Source organism: Ahaetulla prasina, chromosome 4 (assembly GCF_028640845.1).
Source record: "Ahaetulla prasina isolate Xishuangbanna chromosome 4, ASM2864084v1, whole genome shotgun sequence".
Taxonomy (NCBI): domain Eukaryota; kingdom Metazoa; phylum Chordata; class Lepidosauria; order Squamata; family Colubridae; genus Ahaetulla; species Ahaetulla prasina.
The window spans coordinates 113,597,342-113,623,815 of NC_080542.1; the positions used below are offsets into that span (position 1 = coordinate 113,597,342).

General features: G+C 35.4%; 2 protein-coding genes across 2 annotated transcripts in view; both read right to left on the minus strand.

The window, feature by feature from the left end:
* Positions 1-21,401, minus strand: part of GLCCI1 (glucocorticoid induced 1) — a 43,635-nt gene extending 22,234 nt beyond the window's left edge. The window contains exons 1-2 of the mRNA XM_058180919.1: positions 20,266-21,401; positions 9,983-10,134 (exon numbers count right to left, since the gene is read on the minus strand). Coding sequence (XP_058036902.1) covers positions 9,983-10,134; positions 20,266-20,842 — 729 coding nt within the window. The 5' untranslated portion in view covers positions 20,843-21,401. The remainder of the gene's footprint in view (positions 1-9,982; positions 10,135-20,265) is intronic.
* A 2,108-nt stretch (positions 21,402-23,509) lies between these two features.
* The window catches only part of UMAD1 (UBAP1-MVB12-associated (UMA) domain containing 1), a 140,391-nt gene continuing 137,426 nt past the window's right edge, over positions 23,510-26,474 (minus strand). Inside the window, exon 5 of the mRNA XM_058182197.1 lies at positions 23,510-24,475. Coding sequence (XP_058038180.1) covers position 24,475 — 1 coding nt within the window. The 3' untranslated portion in view covers positions 23,510-24,474. The remainder of the gene's footprint in view (positions 24,476-26,474) is intronic.

The following is a 26,474-nucleotide window of genomic DNA, read 5'->3' on the forward strand; positions in this document are numbered from 1 at the left end:
CATTTTCAATCATTTCCTTAAAGCAGGGGGAGACAACTGTTTTCATTACGGAAGTCACAACAGATGTTCTAGAGATATGATACTCTTTAAATGGCAGGATCAAAAATGTACAGCCCTTTTGGAAAGAAGGTGTTTTGGTGGCAGTTAAATGGATTTGGATACATTAAGTTTCAGAGCCTAAACACATTCATTTCAACTGTCAACTTGACTGAAAAGGAATTGCACTATATTTATGCCATAGTAATAGACATTTTGCTTATGATGGGGTGCTCTAAAGGTCACATGTAGTCCCATGTACAGGATGATTACTGTTTTTATACTTCTTTTCACTCCATATCAATTTCTCTACTAAAAGAAAATTGTAAAAAGTTCATTTCTACATTTGTATGTACCTTATTTTTTACTCCAGCATACTGCTTTAATCATATATAAATGCATGTTTAAGAATTTACCATAATTTAAATCTCATAATTCCTAACAATAAACTATGCAACAGAAAGACTTCCCAACTGAATTCTCATCCTATTTCCTACTTTTCACCTAGTGGAGCTGTGAAATTGAAAATGTGGCTTGCAAAAGCAAATTAAGCCACATGAACAAAAATGAATGTGGGGAAAAAAATCAAAACAAAGGTGACTGATTTAGAAATACAGGAAGGAAGGAAGGAGGGAGGGAGGGAGGGAGGGAGGGAACAAAGTAAATATATGAAGGTGACAAAAAATGAAATAACATTATCCATGTTAGCTAGAATATTTATATTCTTCAATATAATTATTAGATTATATGGAGCTGTTTGATATCAAATTAAATCCACAAGCATATAATAAATCCAAAAGTTAAATTACAGCACTTTAACAACTAAGAAGTCAGTTTAAAATAAAACAACTTTATATCTAAAGAAATACTTTACATATTATCAGCATGCTCAGAAATTTTGTTTATAATAGTACTTAAAACTGTTTGAGTACACAAAAAATCCACTTTGTAATCTTATAGTTGCTAAAAATACATAAATATTTCCCCAAATAAGATCATCATCGCCTTCTCTTAAATTCCTCTATGTTTATTACAAATAAGCACGTGCAATAACCTATGTATGCCAAACCGCAACCATCTACATTGATAGCTATAGCAAGATAGCTACAACAAAAGTACTTCAATATTTTGCTTTCTGCAGATAATAGAAGGACATGTAAACTTAAAGCAAATAACCACAATAACATTGTTATCCCAACAGAGAAACATAGTGAAGCTTGGTAGCTTTTTAATAAATTGAATTACTTTTTCTCTTTCTTATAACTGTATTAAATGATCCATCATAGATGTAGTGGTAATAGGAGAGAATAAGAAGCAATATAAAGAAGGGAAAATAAAGAAGAATGTAGGAAATCAAACAGCATAAAAATATTTAATTCTTGCATAACACATAAACAGAGAAAGCTAAGAATCCCTATCATCTTGGTAATATTTTAAACCACATTAAATTTAAAAGATGTAGCAACAAGTACAAAGCAAACAAGGCTAAGAAATAGCAAAGTATCAAATGCCATTGTTTTCTGTCTGAGCTCTGCCATCAAGGAACAGTTTAACAATTCTCTAATATTAATTTTTACAAACAGGAATAGTACAAGCAAATGCAAATCATGATCAAGCTATTTCATTTTTAATGAACTGCAATAAAAATAGAATACACTAAACAAGAACAATAAGAGTAATATCATTGCACAAATATTCACATTGAATTTTACATTTTAATTATCTACTTCAGGTATGTATCTTTCGGTTTTCTTCTACTACCTGCTAAATAAACAGAACTTCAGTATTTATATGACAGTAGGAGTCTTTGATTGCAGTGTATTATTTCATGACTTGGGTTTTGTCAGTTCCATTATTATCCAACTAGGTAACAAACACCAAGGACTCCAGAACTGGCTGACACATCTCAGAGTGTCCAGATTGGGGAGAGTTCTTAAGGCAGGGATGACCAGCTTTTTTCAAGGTGAGAGTCACTTTTGGTTTCTGATAGCATTCTGGAGATTGAACTATGAAAAGTGACCAAGGCAAAGAATTGGGAATACCAAAACAAAAGCCATTAAGCCGGTATTTAATTTAATTTAAATAAAATAAATCAAAATATAATTGAACATAATACATTTTTATTTTATATTGATCCATATTAAAGCTTACAAATTGGCTGATTCATACATTAAAATAATAACCTAACAAAACTTTTTGCAGGGGTTATGAGGAGATATCCATGGATTTTGAGGCAGTAACATAGCCACATACCATAGCAACAGCATGATGTGAAAAGTCTAAGTGAATAATTTCCAATAAGTTTTCTTTATCCGTACTACCTTGTCAAGATTAAAAGCTTTTGATCTTTAAAAAAAGAAGGGAAAAGTTATAGAGTCACAGCTTGCAAGACATTTTATACTCAAGCATCATTTGTCAAACTTTAATACACACATTTGCAAATTATAAGCATTATTCAATGGTGATAAGAATTCCTTTAAAAATAGAACTAATCTGATAAGGTACCTAATATTTTTCTCTTTAATTCCCACTGCAAAACATATACAATAAAATAGTTTTTGACCTATAACTATTCATTTGATAGTAGTCCAGAATTACAACAGTCTTGGAAGAGTGATTTATGGCCTATAAAGCACTTCCAATCATCACAAAACATTGCACGCCATTCCTGTGGTTATTTGATTGCAATCTGGGTGCCTGGCAACCTGTTTACACTTACAACTGATTGTGAAGCAATGTGATCACTATTTGCAATCGTCTCCACCATCTTCCCCAGGATGTCAATAGGCTGCTGGCAAGGAAGGCTGCAAACTGCTGCTGCTTGCTGAGAGGATTCCTCTTGTCTCTGGAGATTAGATGTAAGAACTGCCTGCTGAGTGGAGCTGAACTCCTTTATGGGGTTGCAGAAATCGAGCACAAATTTTCAAGATTTGAATTCTATTCTTGCATGCCACCATAAGGGGCATGCATAAGAACACAAAAGTGCCTACCATTCCTGTCCTATTGTTCCCTTCATCATATCAAATTGATATAGTTGATGCATATTTTTTTACATATATGTATATATTTTCTTCAAAATATGTTGTTTTATCTATGACAATTGTTTGTGTATACTGTTGTGACAAAAAGAAATAAAAAAAAGAGTGAACTCCTTTGGCAGGCAGCTCTTTCAGCCAGCTCCCAGATGAGAGGGAGCTGAAATCCAAGCAGTTACAATGTGGTAGGGTAAGGAATGAGGGATGTTTCAAGCAGTAGGAGAGTCTCTATTTAATCAAGAGCTGAAAATCTTGCTTGAATTCAGCAAGGAGGATTTTCAACTCTGAGCAGACAGAGCAATAAAGAAAGGAGCTCAGGATGCATCAGGGTTGTTTAAGTGGCTCCAGGAGGGCTGTGTATGAACGCCCCTCCTCTGTGAGGCTGAACATTCTGCTTCAAATTTAGCAGGGAAGATTTTTAGCTCCTGAGCACAGCCTCCCAAGAACTGCATCCCACTCTGACACACTTCACATTCCTTACCTGGGATTCTGTTATCAACAGAAATATCAACAGAACTTAATTCAAAGCAGGTCTCATATTTTCCTTAAGCATAATGTATCTCATATGAATCCAGAATACAGGACAGCAGAGATGGAAGGGACCTTCTAGTTCAAGCCCCTGCCTAAGCAGAAGACCCTATACCAGACAAATGGCTGTACAATCTCTCTTAAAAAAGCCCAGTGATGGAGCAGCCACAACTTCTGAAGTAAGACATTCTATTAATTGTTCATACTGCCAAAAAAATTCTTCTACGTTGGATCTCTCTTTCATATGTTTTTATCTGTTACCTCTTACACTCAGGTGCTCTGAGAATAGATTGTCCCCCTCTTCTTTCTGACAGCCTCTCAAATATTAGAAGACTGCTGTCATGCTACCCATAGTATTTCTTTTCGTTTGACTAGACATACTCAGTTCCTGCAATCATTCATTCATCATATATTTTAGCCTCCAGACTCTTGTTCATCTTTATTCCTTTTCTCTGTACTCTGAATTAGCTCCATTCCTATTAATGTTCTGGCAGTTACTTAAGACCTGACTCTATCATCAGAGCTGGAGGTCCAAGGGACTGGTAATATTCTAATATAGTTCCATTATTGTACTTAAAATTCACTCTCTCCTGTACCATTTTTATATGTTAGTATTATTTTTATTTCTATTAAACACTGTTTTTACACATTTGTTTTATTACTTGCTGTACATCAGAGTCACTTTTTTAAGATCAGCAGCCATAGAAATTTGATAAATATGACACAATTATTAAATGAATTTTTTCTCTATACATTTTGGATAAGTTGTATATGGTACAGAATTACAACCAATTCAAAAATAATTCCAAAGAAACAGATCCTCTGTTTACCAACCAATATTTTACCAATTATTAGATCACCAGACTGACTCAATTACAGCATGTTACAGTGTAGAGTGAAATCCAATTTGTTTGCCAATCACTCATCTTAAGCAATGCTGTAATGTTTTGTGATCTGCAGAAGCTAGTTTATGTCAGCTACTGATTGAGTTTGTGAAAAAGTCCAACTGTTAATCATTTTCATTTCTTATGTAATGTTTTCAGGAAGCACTTACAGGAAACTCTTTTCTAACACACCATACCCCTAAATCAATCTGTCCGACACTTCTCAAAAGTGACCCATTATTTATTTCATTCTGTCTCCAATCTACAAAGTGATGGATCTTAAAAATATAAAATAATCAGCAGTTTGAAAATCCTTGTATTAATTTCTAACAATGCAAAAATTTTCCTCCCATACTTGTAGTGGACAGCAAATTAAATTATACTTTTTCTGAAATGACTCATGGGTTCTCATGGATGACTTTTCCATGCTCATAATGTATTTGTTAACCTATTCTTAGAATAGATTATTATGCTTATTATGTGAATTTTTAAATTATGTATATTATGTTCTGTAGATTTTTAAAAATTGTACCTGTCATTCCTCATGACTACCTTGGAAATTTTTATAGGCTAAATATAAATCTATGGACTATATAAAAGTTAAATAACCTACCAGTAACAGATTAATAATGGTAATAAATGTGGCAATATATATACCTTTATGGATGTATGAATGTGTCTCTTGAAACAACCTTCTTTTAACTTCTAGCTAAGTACATGTATCAAAAACAACTAAACCTGCAAAACGTATTATATTTGTAACAGTTATTTTGAGCTTAGAATAGATTGTTCTAACTGAACTGAAGTATTCTGATACTATCATATTATGACTACTTCATCAGTGGCTCAAGCACAAAACACCTTTGTTTAGTTTTGAAATGGGTGTCCTGAGTTCAAAATGGGGCTCTTAAGCTCAAAAAACTTTTGGTAAAATTGGAACAGGTGTTTCAAACTAAGATCAGAATATTCAAATTTTAAATACAGCATGGGCTTGAAACATTTTGTATACAAGATCTCAGAACCACACAGCAAATAACATCCTATCAGAATTAGCATCACTTTGTTGAGATAGCAATATGATTAATATCATAATCTCAAAATCTCATCAAATAGGTAGTAGCAAGAGCATTGCATACAAAGTCGATTAAATATTACTTACACACTATGTTTTACTCCTTACAATTCATTATTTACAGAAAAGTTGTACTTCTGTATATAAAACTAAACTTTAACTAGCTAATAAACTTTCTAAAAGATAGGAAGCAGCAGGTGAAACTAGGCAAAATCACATCAGATACCTGTACAATTTGCACATCACACCAGCCCTAATTACTCAAAGACATCTGACTTCCAAGTAACTTTTTAAAAAAATAGAGAGATTACTTATCAATGTGCTGCTGTATCTTCAATTATATAGGGGTAGAGTCAGTTTGTTGTAGTTTCAGGCTAGAAACTGAGACCATGAATTCCAGGCCTACTTTAGGCACAAAGCCAGCTGAGTGAAGTGACCTTGCACCCTGGGAAGGATGCAATGGCAAACCATTTCTTTAAAATGCTGAAACCTAAAGATTCCGTATTACATTAGGAGCATGAATGAGTTATGCTTTCTGAACTATTAAGTTTTGCTTCTATTTAACTTCTGTGGCTAGCTCTCAAGGTGCATGGAATGTGAAAGAATGTTGTCCATTTTGCTGTAAGCTTTTCTGATTTACTTACTGGTTGCAGATTGCGAGGGGGACATTTTTGTACTGTTGTATTTTTCTGCATATTTACATATTTAAATTATAAGTACAATATTATATTTAGCTATAGCATTATGGACTTTTTGTTAAGATCTTTATTATAAACAAAAAGACAACTCCTTAGCAATGAATAAGCTTTGCACTGATTAACTGAGCTTTATCTTTCCAGAGGCAAGTCACACCTGCTGGTGTTAAAATGTCTGCTAAAATAGGTGCTAAGGGGAAGAATGTAACTGAACAATTAGCTCTGTTGACTGAATGCCTCAGGGAGTCTATTTAATTACTGAAGAAAGTTTATGTTTGGAACTGAAGTGTGGATTCTGATTTAATTCTATGTTATAGGGATATTTTTTTTAATTTTCAAAAATGGATTTTTCTGAATCCATAATTTTTCTGCAAGTTTGAATTTTGTGCTCCTCAGTTATTGAAATGTCAATTATTTCACTCATCAAAGGCAATGAATATGACATATGCCCCAAAGTTACAAAAAATGTCTGCATATGGCATGTTTTCATATCCTCCTGGAAGAAAGAATGGACAGTTTTGTTTGGCACAGAAATATAGGTTTATCATAATTTCTGTACAAATTGGAGCCTATCGAATTTTATTTATTATCTACCAAAATATCAATAATCCAAAGAATTAATCTGCAATGTGTATGCCACAACTCGCCAAGAACCTAAAACAGCGAATAATCAAAAAATAAAGTTATGCAGAGGGTTCATTTCTAATATTTATTTTTTATTCTACATAGAAAACCATCTAAAAAGGACATACATACCGTCTACTATAACTGGCAGGATTATTCCTATTAGCCTAGCTCAGAAATGGGGAACATATAGCTCTCCTGATGATGTTAAACTTCAAACTGCAGTTGCACTAGCCACTTCCGCTAACAGTGAGAAATGCTAGGAACATCACAGCTATCATTCTGGTCTTAACTGAAAATGCAAAGGGCTAGTAATAATTTTTGAATGTAAATTAAAGTCTTCACCATTGAGCTATGTATTGTCTCCAAATCTGAAACTCAATTCAAAGATCAATTTTCTCTAATAGTAGTAGCAGCAACAGTAGTGACGCAATGGGTACAACACCTTTGTAGCTGTAACAAACAAATCAGTAATGAAAAAATGCATGTGGCTTTATCCAAAGAAAGCTAGCCAGTCATTGACTATTGAATGGAATACAATTTTAATAAATTATTTACTGTAATACTATTTTTAACTCAACACTCTCAGCTATTACCAAGACAATATCAAATACTGCCCAAGGAGCTGCTGATCCAATTCTACAAAGGAATTATTGAGTCTGTCATTTGCACCTCTATAACTGTCTGGTTCGGTTCTGCAACCCAACAAGAAAAACACAGACTTCAGAGGATAATTAGAACTGCATAAAAAATAATTGCTACCAACTTGCCTTCCATTGAGGACCTGTATACTGCACGAATCAAGAAGAGGGCCGTGAAAATATTTGCAGATCCCTCGCATCCTGGACATAAACTGTTTCAACTCCTACCCTCAAAACGACGCTATAGAGCACTGCACACCAGAACAACTAGACACAAGAACAGTTTTTTCCCGAAGGCCATCACTCTGCTAAACAAATAATTCCCTCAACACTGTCAGACTATTTACTGAATCTGCACTACTATTAATCGTTTCATAGTTCCCATCACCAATCTCTTTCCACTTATGACTGTATGACTATAACTTGTTGCTGGCAATCCTTATGATTTATATTGATATATTGATCATCAATTGTGTTGTAAATGTTGTACCTTGATGAACGTATCTTTTCTTTTATGTACACTGAGAGCATATGCACCAAGACAAATTCCTTGTGTGTCCAATCACACTTGGCCAATAAAATTCTATTCTATTCTATTCTATTCTATTCTAATCAGATTCAACAGTCAAGACAACATAAGGTTGGATAGTCTTAAACATTCCATTACTAATAAAAGTTAAATATTGCAGTATCAATTAAGGTCTACACCAGAAAATAATTTTCTTCATGGAGATATTTTGTATTTTTAAGATGTGAAAAGATCTACAACAATTTCAGTTTATCTTAACAATTTTATCTTAACAACAGTTTTTCTATCTAAGTTGACCAATTCTGTTACATATCAGAAATTTCAGATGCTACTCTGCTCAATAATTATCCATCAGTATAATTGTGCTACGCACTGTTAAGATTCAAAGATAGGATTCCATCTACTTCACTTAAATAGAAATATGAACTAGCATAGTGCCAAATCATTCAGTCCCCAAAACATGGAACATTCTACATGTTTTCATGTGAAAGCAAACTATACTTTCCCTCCCCAAATTTTGTTGCTCAATATAGAATGGTTAGGGATTGAAGATGTGGGACAAATGTGCACTGTCTACATTTTATGCATTGTTAAATATATCCATGCTGATTTCTTGAAAGGAATGTTTAGGTATTATTTGATTTAAATTAGTTTTCATACTGAGGCTAAGAAATTATTTTATTATGTGTTTGCTAAAATTTGAAGATTAGTGATGTACAAAATGATGATCTGGGAATGAAAATTCCAGTATACTCTAAAACAGTGGTAGTCAACCTGATCACTACCGCCCACTAGTGGGTGTTCCAGCTTTCATGGTGGGCGGTAGGGATTTTAGTTTAGTTTAGTTTAGTTTAGTTTAATTTGATTTCTATACCGCCCTTCTCCCCAAGGACTCAGGGCGGTTTACAGCCAGCCATTTTGACCAATACTGAAGCACTTTCCTTTTTTTAAATTTAATTGACTTTTTAAAAAAAATTCATAGCATTATTTAAAAACATTTTCATTAGGTTGCGCGAGAGGTATGCGCAGACGATGATACATGGTGCATTAGTGTGGAACCGGTGGGCGGTTAGAAAATTTTACTACTAACAGAGATATAAAAGTGGGCAGTAGGTACAAAAAGGTTGACTACCTCTGCTCTAAAATATTTTGTTTACCTCAGTCCATACTATTTCTGAGGCTGTTTGGCACATTTTGCAAGCAAAGACACTGAGTTGGAAGTATTTTAAAAGTTGCTGGAATGGTTTGCCCCCAAAGCAGATCTGCTTCATCCAGAACACCATCTTTGGATCATCTCAAAATATTCCTGAAACAGTATGGTCGGTAGGAGAATGCTACAGAAAGTTCCATTTTAAGACTGAAAAAATGCTGACTCCTAATGGATAGTTTAATATTCCTTTGACAGAAAAAAGCAAAAGTACAGATTTTAAAATAAGACAGCAAAATTATAATTACTTAAACCAGCCTTTCTCAATCATTTTATTCTACAAAAATCATTTCTGAGTCACATGAAATCCTTGCATAAAAACCATAAATATAAAAACTTCAAAATACATTTCTCTTCCAACTCCACAATCCACATTTTACAATGGTTATGACAACAGCAAAGTAACAAATCTGCAGTCCAGATTCCCACTGCTGTAAGTGGTAACGTTCCACAGCAAATATTCAAACACAATGTTTTGTTTTGTAGTTTCTTTTTAATAACAATCTGTCACAAAAGCCTGTAACAGAACCTTGGCTACCATGTTTTCTGAATTCAAAAATGGTCTCTTCTCACAACAACAATAAGCTTAAAGAATAGTATGTATTTTCAATGTATTTTATTACCTTCCATACCATTTTTAAAAAAAAACATGTATCAACTGACTACATGTATCTTTCATTATTAGAATGTAGACAGCAATTAGGTAGCTGTGGCAGGCTTTTCAAATTTACCTGAGTAGATTTGTCCTTCATGCATGAAGGATAATGTATATGAGGATCTCGTGGCCACTGTCCTGTGAGGTAAGGTCCTGTTATTGTATCCAATGAAGAGGTCCGTCTTATAGTATTAGATGTTCTAATTTGCTGGGCTTTTGGCTTGTCCACTGAAACAAAAACACGTTACATGCAAGATTGTAAGTATAGTGTTATAGTTTTCCATTCTGTTTTCAGTGTGACAATTTATACAAAAGATCAATGAATTAGCAGCAATCTCATGAATTTACAATTTCATTCTACATTTCTTTCTCAAGAAAGGAATTCCAGCAATTTGAAGTACTATTATGATAGAAAAAAATATGCCTGTTATAATCAGACTATGATTAAGATAAGATAGTTAACTGAGTTTCTTTATTCATTCTTATTTCTTTTAGATACTATTTAAAAATCCAAGCTTCTATGATATTTCTTTTGAGAGCACACATTTTGATAAACAGAAGTTGAACACATAAACCAAGCTATGTTTTATTAAGGAAAAGAACTACCGTATTTTTTGGAGTATGACACACTTTTCTACCCATAAAAGAGGCTGAAAATTTGGATGTGTCTTATACTCCGAATGTAGCTTTTTTGAAGCTTTTTTCCAGCCCTAATGAGGCGCTAGCTAGTAAGTGAAGTGATTTTCCGTGCTTTGCCTGCTCCCTCTGACTCAGCTTGCTTTAGAAGCTTTTTTCAGCCCTAAGAGGTGCTAGCGAGTGATTACCATACTTCGCCTGCTTTCCTCAATGCTGCTTTGACTCAGCTATGCTTTAGAAGCTTTTTTCAGCCCTAACAAGTGAGTGATCTCTGTGCTTGCCTACTTTTTTCATTGCTGCTCCCTCAGCTATGCTTTAGCAGTTTTTTTTTCAGCCCTAGCAAGGTGCTAGCGAGTGGTCTCTCAGTTGTGCTTTAGAAGCTGTTTCTCAGCCCTAACAAGCGAGTGAAGTGATCTCCATGCTTTGTCCATTTTTTTCATTGCTGCTCCCTCAGCTGTACTTTAGAAGCTGTTTTTCAGCTCAACAAGGTGCTAACAAGTGAAGTGATCTTCCAAACTTCACCTGCTTTTCTTATTGCTTCTCTCTCCAAAGATCCTGTGCTTTAGAAGCTGTTTTTTATGCCCAAGTAGGGAATAAAAAGTGCAAGTGCACGCTCAAAAGCTAGCCAGATAAATACCTGGTAGGCAGATTCCTCCCCACATTTTCATCCCAAAAAACTAAGCTGAGTCTTATACTCCAGTGCATCTTATACTCGAAAAATATGGTATTCTACATGACATGGCTTGGGTCTATGCTACAGTGATGTAAAAAGTCTGTGAATCCTTGAACATTTTCAATAGTTCAGCAAATATATGACCTAAAACATGATGTATATTCCAAACAAGTCCTAAAATTAAATAAAGAGAACCTAATTAAATAAATGCACCAAAAACATTACACTAATTCATTTATTCATTGAAGACAATAATCTCAAACTATTTATTTGTGCGTAGCAAAATTATGAGCTTTTGTTTTCAGTAATTAATATGCTCTTTTGGCAGCGATAACTGCAAAAAAATGTTTATGATAACTGTTAATCAGTCCTTCATATCGGCTTAGAGGCTTTTTAGTGCATGCCTCCTTATCAGACAGCATCAAGGTGGACTTCTTCACATGAACTTCCCGCTTCTGGTCCTATCACAACACTTCTAATAGGATTAATGGCCAGATTTTAACTTAGCCATTCCAAACATTAGCTTTCTACTGTTTTAACCATGCATTGATACTACAACTTGTGTGTTTTGAATCACTGTGTCACTACGTGACCCACTTTTTCTTCAGCTTCAGTTCATGGACAGATACCCTGACATTTTCTTGTAGAATTTGCTGATACAATTCATTATTCATAGCTCCATCAAAGATAGCTGTTGCCCTATGTCAGAGGAAGCAAAGCAGGCCCAAATTAAGATAATGCTAGCTAGCACCATCCTCCATTCACATAACATTTTTACAACAGCCTTCTGCCCTATGCATATGACTTTTTGCAAACTGCAGTGGGGCAGCAATGTTATTTTTGTAGAATAGTGACTTTTTCTCTATAATCCTGCCATGAACACCTCTGTTATTCAGTGTTCTCCTGATGGTGTCTCATAAACTCTGACATTTGCCAATGAAAAAGAAGCGTTTCAGATGTTATTATGAGTTTATTTGAGCCCTTCTAGAATATTACCCAAATTGCCCTTGATGTGATCTTGGTTGGTCAGTCACTCCCAGGGAGAGTAAAAAAAGCACTGCACTGCCTCCATTTATACATGATTTGCTTGACAGTGAAATGGTGGAGTCCAAATCCTGTCAAATAGTTTTGTAACTTTTTCTAATCTGGTGAGTATCAACAACTGTTTTTAGTTGTTTGCAGAAATTTCTTTTGCTAGATCTATGACACATTTTCACATACATATGTTGAGAAAATCAAACTTGAATAGCAAATTCCTAATATTCTGACCTCGCATAAAGGATTAATTTTCTATCGATTGCAACATGATTCTAATTTCCTCTCTTGAATGCATCCTTGAGGTTTATATACTTTTAATCTTAGAAATTCAAAAACTTGTAGCACCATGTAAAAATATATGAAAATATTTTGAAAAACAATTTTGTTTCCAAAGTTATGGCAGTTGTGATAGCTATGTATTTAGAAAAATACTAAATTTACTAAGAAAATAAAGCCTAATGTTAGGATATGGAATCTTGTCAGTTTCTTTCAGCACACCTAATTTTATTTTTGTAGTTTCTTAATGCTATAAAAAACTACCCAATTACACAGATAATATTCTACAAAATCCACGTTTGGAAGTTTTTCCATCTTAAGTTAGGGGTTCCCAATTCACAGGCATTGTAGCCCACCAGGAATTAGGCTGTGTAAGCAAGCAAAGCCCTATCCGTGTACCCGTGGGATCCAGACAGTGTGTGAAATCACACACACACACACACACACTCGCAGAAAAACTGCCCTCCACAGAACCAGTCTCCAATACCAAAAAGTTGGCAGTCGCTGTTATAAGTGTTCTACTAGAATGGATCAAAAAGATACCACACTAATAAAACATTTAATAAATAAAATATTTATTCAATATGGAAGCTACTTATGGATTGGGAAAAACATGCCATGGAAAAGCCATCTTTAGTAAAAGACTATTACAAGTCCTGAGAATATATGACCAAGACACAAACTATTAATTTAATCAAGGGCTCTATTACAATTAACTAATTGTGTCATAATTACGTCATAAAAACGAACTACCCCCAGGACTTCGTCAGCTTCCGGACCTTCGGACCTTCCGCCGCGAGCTTAAAACATACTTATTTAATTGCGCAGGACTGAGCTAGATTTTAATTTATGGTTTTTTAAATTGGGTTTTATTTTCATATTTTTAATTTAGGCTTTTAGAATAAGTTTTTTAACTGTTTTTAGATTGTATTTACCTGTTTTTTAAATGCCTGTAAACCGCCCTGAGTCCTTTGGGAGATAGGGCGGTATATAAATTTAAACAATAAATAAATAAATAAATAAATAAAATAATTATGCTTTACTTTTAGCTGATGGAAGGTATATTTTAGAACCAGAAATGTATTCCTGCAAATTCTCAAGTATGCAAAAATGTACTTTGTTTACACTTTGCATTTTTCTGCTTTCCTCCTCCTCCCTCCCCATTTATCTCCCTTTCCCGCTGTGTGTGTGTGTGTGTGTGTGTGTGTGTGTGCGCACGTGCGCCAATCTTCTTCCTTGTCCAGATCTATTATCTCAATATCTTAATTTTCTTTATCTTTGTAATTTTGAGAGGTCATTTAAGTTCTCCTTTTGCCAAAAAAAAAAAAGTTTTGAAAAATCTGATTTAAATTCAAAATGAAGCAATTTGTTTTTATCCATTTTATATTTTGTACTATATAATCTAATAGTCTTTTAACAGTATATATACCATAGATCTAATCAAGTGCTTTGTTAGGAAAAAAATAATTATGATTACAGTAACATAACTAAAATCTGGGGAGGAGAAAGAGAAAAGTAAAAAAAAAAAATCAGAATAAAGGGTATATCTAGTTCCATACTAGGAATCGGACAATTATAATGCTCTTGCATATAACAATAAGAAAACTGTTTTACCTTTTTTTTAGTCTCCTACTTTCTCCTATCTTAAAATTCCTTTCTCTTCCTCATCAACTAAAATTATGTGCACATTTTATGAAAAATATCTAATGAAAGAAAAACTATTTATAATATCATTAGTAATCTCCCTTTCCACCTCTCAAGAAAAAAAATAGCAAATTCTATAACTGAACCTTGGTGGTATATTACAAATAATAATACTAAAATATTAGAACTTAGCTGTAGGACTTACCACTTCACAGTGCTTTACAGCCCTCTCTAAGCATTTTCCAGAGTCAGCATATTGCCCCCAACAATCTGGATCCTCATTTTACTGACCTCAGAAGGATGCAAGTCTGAGTCAACCTTGAACCAGTGAGAACTGCTGGCAGTCAGCAGAATTCGCCTGCAATACTGCATTCTAACCACTGTACTACCACAAAATAATACTAGCTATATGTGGGATCAGGAAAGAAGAAAACTGAGCTAAAAGTTCTTGTTCAAAATATAAAAGCAAAACATAAATATTATAATTATCTATTCTCTAACTCTAAAGCTTAGGTTTTGGTTTTGGTTACTACCTTTAAAGCGCTCCATGGCTTAGGGCCTGGGTACTTATGGGACTGCCTACTGTTACCGCATGCCTCCCATCGACCCGTACGCTCACACAGAGAGGCACTTCTCAGGGTGCCGTCCGCCAAACAATGTCGGCTGGCGGCCCACAGGGGAAGATCCTTCTCTGTGGGGGCTCCTACCCTCTGGAACGAACTTCCCCCTGGTTTACGCCAAATACCTGACCTTCGGACCTTTCGCCATGAATTGAAAACACATCTATTTATTCGCGCAGGGCTGGCTTAAATTTTATTGGGTTTTTATTGGGTTTTTAAATTTTTATTATGAATTTTAATGGGTTTTTAGTTTTATATTTTAAAGTTTTAGGCCAATGGTGTAATAAGTTTTTTAATTTGGGTTTTAATTGTATATTGTATTGCTTGTTTTATTTTGGCTGTACACTGCCCTGAGTCGGTATAAAAATTGAATAAATAATAAATAAAATAATAATAATAAAGCCTAAATTGAGATGCAAGGCACATTTCTTCCCCTCTCTATGAGAAAGTTAGGGATTTTGGTGAATTAAAAGGCTGAAATATGCACATTAATATTGTGCATGTTCCAAGTGTTATTATACCTTTCAAAATATTTTTAACTTAGATAAAATATATTCTTTCTTCACAATCTAAAAGATTTTGTGGAGTGATAACTAAGAGTGGAGAAAAGGACCATAAAAACTTCCAATATTTTGAGGAAGGAGAACAAAATATATTTTTAAGTTTTAGGACTAGGAAAGTTTCTATTTTTCTTTCCCTTGTAAAAGGCAATAAACATATTCAATCCTGATCAGGCTTCCCCCACAAAAAAACCTGCCAACAATTCTTTTTATAGCTACCACCCTTCCTGCTAAGCATGTAAAAATCCCATTTGTTTCAAATTCAGGATTCAAAAAGTCACGAATGTAGTTTCTAAACTTTTTTTTTTATTTTAATGAGGGAAAGGATATTTTCATTTACTTAAACAATATCCATAATGAAACTATCACTATTATAGTTTATATGACAGTTAAGGCTAAACTAAATAAGCTAGGTTAACAGTCGAATCGTTTGGATTTCTACCGTCTAGTCTTCTAGAGCAAATGAGCCACAAACTAGCCAATTATATTTTAATTTTATAAATTGCAAAAACCCAACCAGAGTACTTTTTCCATCTGTAATTTGTCTCTGTAGTCAGCATGTCAGCCACCAGGAACAAGTACTATGTCTACTTGCAAATAGGCTAATTTATGTGGCAAACACATTTAACTAATAAGGCATACTTTTGTAAGCAACCAACCTGCCACACTACTACCACTGATCTATTTGAACCTTAAATCTGTTTTCTGACATATGAGCCTTAGAATCATTTAGATCAATTTAACAACTGTGTTAAGAATGCAAAATTATTTCTCAGTGTGCAATTAGCTATATCCCATAGATGTTAACAATGTATACATACAAAATTGAATGTTACTAACACAGCAGTATATGTAAGAATACAATAAAGTTTCATTCAAACTCCTAACAGTTAGTATAATTAGTATTTCTGTGTAAGTTTTTAATATTTAAAAAATAAGGCTTATTTTGTCAGGCTCAATAACATGAATCAAAGAACCTTTAGACTTGGACAGTTTCACTGAATTAAGATAATCCATTCACAAAATTTGAATGTCAGTATTTAGGATTTAATATCCAAGCTTTAAATCTGACCAAAACATCCATTTCTCAGACATATCCACTGCTTCTTTAAAGTTGAAGAACATTTCAGAAAGCACTATCATAAAAAATATGATTGGAGTAGTATCAGTATTTAGGGGGAAAATACAAGCATAAATCCTCTTTGGGTTTTACCAAACTAATATTAGAGTTCTTTGGATTTTGGCCAGAGTAGTTCAAATTCAGGGACATAATTAATTTTATTACATTTAAAATCTAATAGAAATTCTATAAGATTATATAGTATAATCTTATATCTTATATAGAATTCTATAAGCACTATATAGAAATTCTCCCTATCCAAGCAACCAGTGATAAAGTACACTCAGAATTCATAACCTCATAAACATAAATTTAGAAACAATCTGGTATCTTCTTGCATTGTGGCATTTCAAGGCATTGGGCCATCAAGCATATCAGAAAGAGTTCATTATGTCATATAATATGAAATCGAATATAAAACCAATTACAAATTTCAGCTTTCACTATAGGCTCACTATTTATGACTCAAGTTAATTTCCTTTCATCTTAAAATATTAGATTGGTCAAAGCTGTGGACTGGTGAAAATGGCCTATGGGGTGTGTTCTAGGCCTCAATACAATCAGAGTCAAAATTGCTCTTAAAATGTTAGCAACAGTTCATTAGAAGCTTGTTTTAAAAAATTAATCATTATAAATGACAAGTTACATGCATTTAAACTATACTGAAGTAATTACACATTTTAATCATCACCTATCCTGTCATTATAGATTTTGAAGACTTTTACACATATTTGAAAAAGGATTTAATTTATTTAGCATATGATTAAGAACATTAAAAAGGATGAAATGTACTTATAAGACAGTAATTCTATTTAAGAGAAACCATTTTAGAAGTAGCCTTTCTCACAATTTAAAAGCCATCACCTTTTATAGTATTTGGACAGCCAATATATTAATGGAATGGCAGCCAATCCATGCTAGTCAGTTCTGTTTATTCTTTGCAACTATTTACAAATGGGTTACATGTTTTTCCATTTGTAATATTACCAAAGCATTCTATAAAATATATGGTGTATTGCATGTTTGAATAGTAATAAAGCTAATAATAAGTCACTATCATAACAAAATTAACAAAATTACAAACTGTAAGATACCAGATAGTATGTAGTGCTACAAATATACAAGCATAAAATATAAAATACAATGATGTATAGTTAAGCAGATGAACTGATAAACATGGAAGTTATAATAATATTTTGAAAAAGGTATACCTATAAATTTAATACGTAATTATTCTCTGGCTTGTAAGTTTTTAAAATCAGAATTATTATTAATTTTGAAGAAGAATTTGAGAGCATTCTAGAGATGAAAAATAAGGGTGGAGAAAGAGTTCTTAGAGAAAGCTGTTTTCATTCAGGCAAGAATGATGTCAGCGTCTGCAGTGGCAGCTGCCTGACCCGTACAAGCTTCCAATCCATAGCACTTTGCAGTTTTCAGAATACCTGGCAATTTGTTTACATGTTCGTATGAAAAATTTCAGCTGCATTGTAAAAAGATAGGAGAATCATACACTAAAGAAAAAGAATTTAAGTTCCCTATTATTTTAAAAAAAAGACCGCAGATCACTTACACTTTTATTTATGTATTAAACATAGATGATTACATCTGCATTTTTGGCAATTGTTAATATAAATACAAACTAAGATTCTCAAATGTTTAGTAGCTGAAGTATTATTATCTCCCAACAAAGGTAAGGTCTAAAGCAATTCTTAAACCTCTGTAAATACAGATTGCTTTTTCAAATACTTTATACAGGCCAAAGAGGTAACAGCTGAGAGAGGAACAAATTTAAAAAATGGCATTGGTTTTGTATTCAATGCCAACTGCACATCCCACAAAGCAATTTTGCAGCATTTTTTTTAAATGTATTTTACTTCGTAGCTTAAAGAATAAAGTTATTGAGTTGTGTAAAGAAAAGAACATACTTATCAAATTACAGGAATGGATAAGTAAAACTAGTCTGTTTATGCACATTTCAATCATTCAGAGCAAACTGGATGAATCATTATTACCTGCATTCAGGTAACTGTGTCTTGTCAGTTATTTCATATTGTTGTACTCTCACTTACCTCAAACTGTTCACTGCTACAAATGCTAAAGGCAGAATTAAAACATGAAGTCACTTATTTTTAGCTTACAGGATTGCTTAATTGAATATAAGTTATTTTACTCTTTTAAAAACATTTTAGGAAAGGATTTAAGTCATATATAAAAGAGTTTTATTTTATCCTGGATAAATATTCTATGAAAAGAGTTTTCTCATATATTATTACTTTTAAAAGTAAATAAATGTTCTTACTACTTTGCCTGTATTTGTCTTGTGCCCGTTGTTTAATTTTTGTAAACTTGATAATATGAAGTTCCATTTTTATCAAGTCAGATAAAGATTAATTCCATAAATAATTTCCAAATATTTTTATCTAAATAGAGATCACATACAGATTCAAACACAAAGATCTATAATATACAATTTGGTATAATTTTTCAAATCAGAGCCATGAATAACTTGTGAAATGTATTTATTTGAAGAATTAATGGAAAGAATTTAAGGCAAGACTCATTACAACTTGCTGCTTTCAATATTACCAAGAGGCTTATTTAATTTACCATTAAAATTAAACACAGATCCAGCATTACTACAGATGCAAAAGTATTGAAGTTAAAGCATATATAAGAATTATAATAAAGTAAGTAGTGTATTAATATGATTCATCTAAATATGGAAAGGAAAAGGGGACAGTTGGACAGTTAAAATAATCACTGTCACGTTAGAAGACTTAAATAATTTATTAGTTTCTGTAACACTTAGAATGTATTTTGATTTCTATCTGCATTATATTGAGGAATTTAATTTACAAATTTACATGGCATATTTAGAATGAATAAACAAGGAACACATATTTTAAGATTATAGTTTTCATTAACATTTAGGTTTAATCTACAAAGGGATTGCATTTATAGTTTTTAAAGAGTTTTTGTACAAACTGCAGGCAGTCATATAACCTGCAGGTTTTAGAAATGCTGTAAACAATTATTCTGCCATCACATCCTATGGCTAATAATATAAAGAATTTGCACTTCTATTAACAGCATTATGTTTTAATCTAGTTTTCATATTCCTTATTTCTATAAGTAGAAGCATATATGGGTTTCTAAAGCACAGTGTTAGGAATGTAAATTATATAAAAGTTGCCTCTTAAAGAAAAGCATTTTAGACACTGAAAGCATGAATTCATCATTAAAGTTCTCAATCATAAAAACATTGATAAAAAATTCTTAAAAGAGCAAACCACTAACGATTTTCAGCACTCACACCAATACATCATGCATTTCAAGTTGTGTTATTCCAAATTAACCTCCAAGAGTCTACACTTTTAATTATCAATATAGTTCCCAGCCCTCATTTACCCATCTATCTGGATTGGGAGTGGGTGGGAGAGAAACAATGCTTTTATTACGTTTTAGTTGTCCGATTCTAGAGAAATAAACAGCGTTTAAAGGAGCAAGTGATCAACGAATAGGTGAAGGGGCAAATCTTTTTCGGTTTCAGCTGAGGAAAACTGTTGTGTTTAAAAATCTGCTTTTTCTCTTTTGAGCTCCCCAACTGAAGCTTCACTGTCAGAGTAGAAGTTACAAAGCGATCACTTGGCAATGTAGAGGGCGGACGTTTGTCAAGTATCGTAAATTTAAGCCTAATGTTTTCCTTAAATAAACCGTGTTTGGGAGGGACGAGGACAAGGGAGGCTTTTATGGGAGTGGATGGGTTACAGCTCTATCCCGTCTCTGCTTTACCTCTATATATGGGCGAAGTGGGGCTCCTTCTCTCAGGTGAGCTGCTCCTCCGCCTGCCGCCGTTAGTGGTGGTGGTGGTGGCAGCGGTGCTGCTGCTGCTGTCAGGCGAGCGCTTCTGCCTTACCTTCGCTCTGCTCGGTTCTACCGCCCCGCCTGTTCCCGGCGGGGCAACAACAACGGCGGAGGCGCCGGCAGCAGCAGCCGCCAGAGCCAACGGCGAAGTAGAGTTTGGTGGGGACGGACTGCCGCCGTTCCCCCCGCCTCCTCCCCCTCCGCCTCGCGGCCCTCCTGGGCCGGTATTACTCCCCACGGAGGCTGAGGAGGTCGGCAAGCGAGTCGGGCTCTGCTGATTTCCCCTCAGGAGCTGAAAAGGGACGGTGGCGCGGATCGGTTGGAGCAGGCGGCTAGTCCCAGCGCCGCCACCGGGGGCGCTTCCAACGCCGTTTCCTCCTCCACCAGACCCATTACTACCGACCGAAACCCCGGCGTTACCGCTGGTTGGGGACCCGGCGGCGCCGCGGCGCATCCTCTGCGAGGGCTGGTGGTGAGGAGGGGTCTGCGAAGAAGAGCTGGACATGGCGGCGCTCCGAAGGCGAAAGAAACGAAGAAGGGTTCTCTCCTGACTCCCTCACGCGCGAACACGCCCCCTGGAAGAGGGGACGGGAAGAGGCCGAGAGAGGCAGACTCCAGTTCATTCACCGACGCGTTTATCGCCGGGATATGGCCATGACTGCCCGTCTCGGCAGCTTAACCCCTCGCGGCTTACATCGTCCATGGACGAGGCGGCCACTACTGGAGATAAGGAGGAGGAGGAGGAGCAGCGGCGGTGAAGTGGGCGGGGAGCATAAGACTCGGGCTCCTGCCTGATTAAAAACTCGAGACCACCACCGCACCTGCGACCCGCCACCTATCCCTCCCCCCAAGCTGCACCGTCCTCCTTCTAAATACCCACCGCAGGCTCCACCACCCTGCCTGTAGCGGGCAGGGGGCGCCCAGTCTTGTGCCCATTGGGCGCCCGGCTGCCGTTATTTCGTGTCTGATTGGTCAGAACCTCCGAAAGGCAGTGTATCTAACCAACCACTGACTTCCACTTTACCTGTAGGTGGAGAAGAGGGCGAGAGGGAGAGGGTGGTAGCTGAAAGCCGCTTTGTGTACGGATGTATAGGAGCTGGGGGGGGGGTGTAGGGCAGTTTTGGTAAAGTTAATATTATAGGGAGCACATGATGAACGGCTATCTGTGATAATTATTACTATTTGCTTCGAGGACTGCTTCTTAATGTGCTGTATATGCCCAAAAGGCTGGAAATTATAAACAAATACTAGCGTCCTAATGTGCTAACGCTACCTGGGAATCTTAAAAACCTTCAGATCGTTGGAGCAATAGCAATCTGAGGTCTCTTAATTAGAAGAAAATACTGATTTATCTTTTTTAAAAAATTCTAAAATATCAGAGCAGGGCCTACATTTAAACTGAAAATCGTTCCAGAGAAGACCATTGTTTTATTTTGTTTTATTTTAATCATGTTTTTTTTAGCCATTCAGTATTTTTGTCTAAGCTCTTATTTTGAAAGTATCATAACTGAAAATCAGGCATCTTAATATTTTATATTAATTTAGTATTTGGGAAGCTATTTGGCAGTAGAGTAGCAGATACAACATATTTATATTTAAAATAAACAGATGTAAAAGAATAGAGATTATTTGGGTCTGAAGTTGGAATGTAGCACTATCTCCGTGGCAGAGACCATTGATAACACACCTATTATACAGTACTAGGTTTTGTTGTTGTAATACTAGTTCACATTTCTTCCAACCGCATTTTGATATTCTTTGTTAAGTTCCTTCCCTAGATATTTATCTTTCTTAGCTGTGGCTTTTCACTTGGCAATTTCCATTATTTTTTCTGACATCCAGTTAGCTTCTGGTTAGTACTGTCCTTGTTATGTACTTCATGACTGTGAAATAAATAAGAGGAGTAATAAAATGATTTTGAGAGTGAAATGTTGAATTTCAATCTACTTCAATGATACTTAAGATGCCAATGTGTATTTGATCTTTCACTATTGATCTTTTCCATGTTGATACTTTCTACTGTACATTCCGTGTTCTTATTGTAATTTTGTCTTTACAAATTTAAATATATTTTTCTGCATGGCAATTTGGCAATGACTCTAGCTCTTAGTAAAGTTGAGTGTCATCCAACTTGAGAGAATCATTATCCAGCACTGTATTATCAATCATTTTTATTGTCTATTTATGTAGTTACCTTGAAAAAAATACAATAATGGTTTATCATTACATTCTCCCCCACAATATGACATTATAATGTCTTTGCTATTATCACTAATTTTCCACCCCAACTTTTTCCTATATATTTCTTATAATTATGATTATGGATATTATAGATAATATAATTATGATTACCTATCTTCTTCCACTCATGACTATAACCATGTCACTTGCATTTTTACGATTTATATTGTTTTCTAGTATGATTTGATTGCTTACTAATAACCTACTACTAATCATTTTATGATTCTTGATGAATGTATTTTTGTTTCTGTTTTCCTTTTTATGTACACTGAGAGCATATGCACCAAACACAGATTCCTTGTGTGTCCAATCACACTTGGCCAATAAAGAATTCAAGTCAAGTCAAGTCTAGTCATAGAAATTGGTTATAGAACTAATTTCTAGTTATAGAAATTAGGTAAACAGACAGATAGACAGACATCCCAAGGACAAAATATATCAATTTTCTCAAAATAAAGAAATAAACACTTGGAAGCATATTAGAATTAAGGTCAACATATTTGGATACACTGGGTGAAGAGGGAGATTGAAAATATCTGGAAATTGCTGATCTTCCTGTTGAACTAGAATGCTGCAGAAAAAGACAATAGGATGGCTAAATAAGCTGATATCAGAGTTCAAGTACCATACATGGTACTTGTATGGACACTATATAGGAATACATCTCATGGAACATGGTAATAATGTGTCTCAATTGATTTTCTATCAGTGAGATGGAAAGGGCAACTCATCCTCTTGTAGCACACAAATACTCCCCAGAAATATAATATAGTATAATATAAATGTAAATGTAAATGTAAATGTAAATATAAATGAAAATGTAGAAGGAAAAACCATCACTTCCTCATTCGATTAATATTATTGCAGGAAGATTAACTAGCTAAATTTCATCAAATACAATTTAACTCAAAGTAAATTTACATAGAATCTATTGAATTAAGTTTTAACATCCTCTTAACATTTGTTCCATTCTGTCTTCATAGATTGAATGATAGAATTCAAATCCTCGTAAGAACCTCCATAGGATTTGCATTAGTATCCATAGATTTTAGACTAGGGCAAATTTTAAGACAGATCTCATTTTTCAGTGAAGCCATCTATGGAATTATAAAGAATTCTCATATGCATATAGAAGGAGACATAATGTATCCCGAAAAAGGACGGACATGTTCAAAACATTTAGGAGGATTTTCTTCACAACTATAAGGACCTCAAAAATAAGAATTATTTGTTTTTTATATTAATTATGACTAGTCTTTCATATTCAAAATGTAAAACAAAGCTTTTCAACTGGCCCCATCTCTTAAGATGTTGATAGAGTGAACAGTCATTAGGAAATCTAACGTCAGCATTCCAGAAAACCCCTCCTGCAGAAAAGACTCCAAAGCCAACATCTTTCAAAGTTCTTTTACTAGCATAGGTAAACTTGGATGAGCATAGCATACTAGCATAGGTAAACTTGGATGAAAACCAAAACTGGGGATTCTGGTTCCTCCCTCAGTAATACAAACTCCAAAATCTCCATCCTCATGATCCCTCTGCCGGTCACATGTTCTATTCCTTGATCGTCCCATGTCGAAGCATCACTCCGGCCACTCCTCCTCCAGATTTGAGCCCAGCCTGACCTTGACCGGCAGGAAAAATGTTGTTATGTCTTAATAGCCCTTTGCACCCTCCTACTTTCCCACACCGGAGAAAGTGGCAGCATGTGGAAGCCTTCAGCCTAGCATGGCTTCCAAAGCTGACATCTAAGCTATAATGAATTATGGTATGATACTTGTTTTTAAGTGTATTCCAAATTGTATAAGAGGTGATTAATTTGTAAGCACTGAATATTGTAGATTTGGATTTTGTTTAACTCTACACTTAAAAGAATAAAAATGTGTTTAGCTGAAATCTGAAAGACAAAAATGTAGAAATATGCTCACTTTAAGGATAAATACAGGGTTATTGCAGAGATCAACATTTTTGCTGAAACCACACAAGTATTATTCCAGTGTGCTGTTGAAGGCAAGATTGCTAGCACATATTTGTCCACCACTGTTGCATCAGCTCTCGATTTCCACACTTTCTTTTACATTGTGATAAACAGAATGTCTCTGTGACAGAAATCTATGATAGACTCAATAGGCCATTGTAGTGGAAATTTACTAAAATATTATCAGCCTTTTTCTGTTTTCAAGGGCAGTTAATTTTCACTAAATTTACATTTTCATCATTGTTATTAACATCTGAGAATATGGTTTCTTGACTGAATTGAAACTGGCTGTGTTTATATTAATTTTCTATGCCATAAACTATCTTTTATAAATGGCTGGTTTACAAAAATCAGAACAGCTGGGTTCACAAAGATGTTAACCATATTAAACCACCAAGAGTAGTTATAGACACATCAATAGAGAGGTGATATCAGATAATAAGCCATAAGTTATGCATTTAAACCACAATGGGTAGTTTACACAAACCACAACAGCTCACTTTACGCAATATTCTTTGTCCAAACAAAGGAAACTTCATTATGACTTAGCATGATATATAAAAACAGACCTTGATTGAGAATTACAAGATGTGGTATCAGAGTCATTTTCTTGTTTTGTTTTGTTTTCTATACTACTGTTAACAATTAAAAGTTGATCACTAAGACTCCCCTTATCACAATAATATAATGAAAGGGATGGAGTTAAACCTGTATAACTGGCCTGACCAATTAAAAATTGAATCTCTGAAAAAGAGAGCTTGGCTGAAAGCCACTGTTACATTACTGCTGTGTAGCATATATATAGGGCTGTGCATTAATGTATGTAGATATTACATTACACCCAGGGCCTCCATATTTTGGAACATCTTGCCACCCCCAGGCTCCTGGCCTCCAGGAAAAGCCTTAAAACTCGGCTCTGCCAAGGTGAAGCTGTTGGCTGGAGACGGTGGAATTCAAATCTTTCCACTACCAGTTCTGTGAGCGTGGCTTAGTGGGGCGCACTTTGCTGTGAGTGACATTGAGTTTGTCATGTCCACTCAGTCACATGACCCCACTAAGCCATGTCCACCAAGCCATGCCCACAGAACCCACTAAGAAAAAATTTACACCTATTGCAGCCTTTTTACCTGTTTTCTGGCAGGTACCTCTTGTCTGAGGTAGCTAAACTCAGAATCTGTCAAAGGCCTCCTGCAGGCTGCCCGCTCTCTCTTTGCCACACATCGCCTGATTTCCCCTCCTTCAGAAGCCCCCCAGCCCTTACTCAATATCCTCGCTTTCTCTCCCACAACTTCCTCTTTCTTCATCCCACAATCTTAGTTTCCTCCTGCGGCTGGCTGCCAAGGAAGGCAACCCAGGGCTGAGTCGTCGCCGTTGGGCTTGAACACGCCAAAAAAGAGCTTCAGTTCCGTGACCATCACTGCTGTCGCCGCTCTGTTCTTCGCACCGGCCGCGCATGCGCACCCCATTGCCTGCTGCACCGGAGGGGTGCATGTGCATGGCCAGCATAAAGAACAGGGTGGCAGCGATGGGACTGGACTGACTGAAGCTTTTTTTCAGCGCGTTCAAGAAGCAGAGGCTGGTAGTGTTCAGAGCAGGAAGCCTGTAGCCAGCCATTGCTGCTGCCTTGGTTCCGGCTGGCAAAGCGGTGACTGAGAGGCTTCTTGCACCAAAAAAAAAAGAGGAGGCTGCTGCAGGCATCTCGCAACAAGGGGGACAAACAAATGCAGGCTGGCAGGGAGCCCAGCAGCGACAGCTCGGCCCTGGCTTGTCTTCTCTGGCAGCCAACCGTGGGAGGAAGGTAAGGTCGTGGGACAAAGAAAGAGGCAGTCATGGGGGAGGAAGTGGGGAGATTGAGTAAGTGCTGAAGCCTCTGAAGGAGAAGAAATGGAGTGACACAGGGCGAAGGGAGAGCGGACAG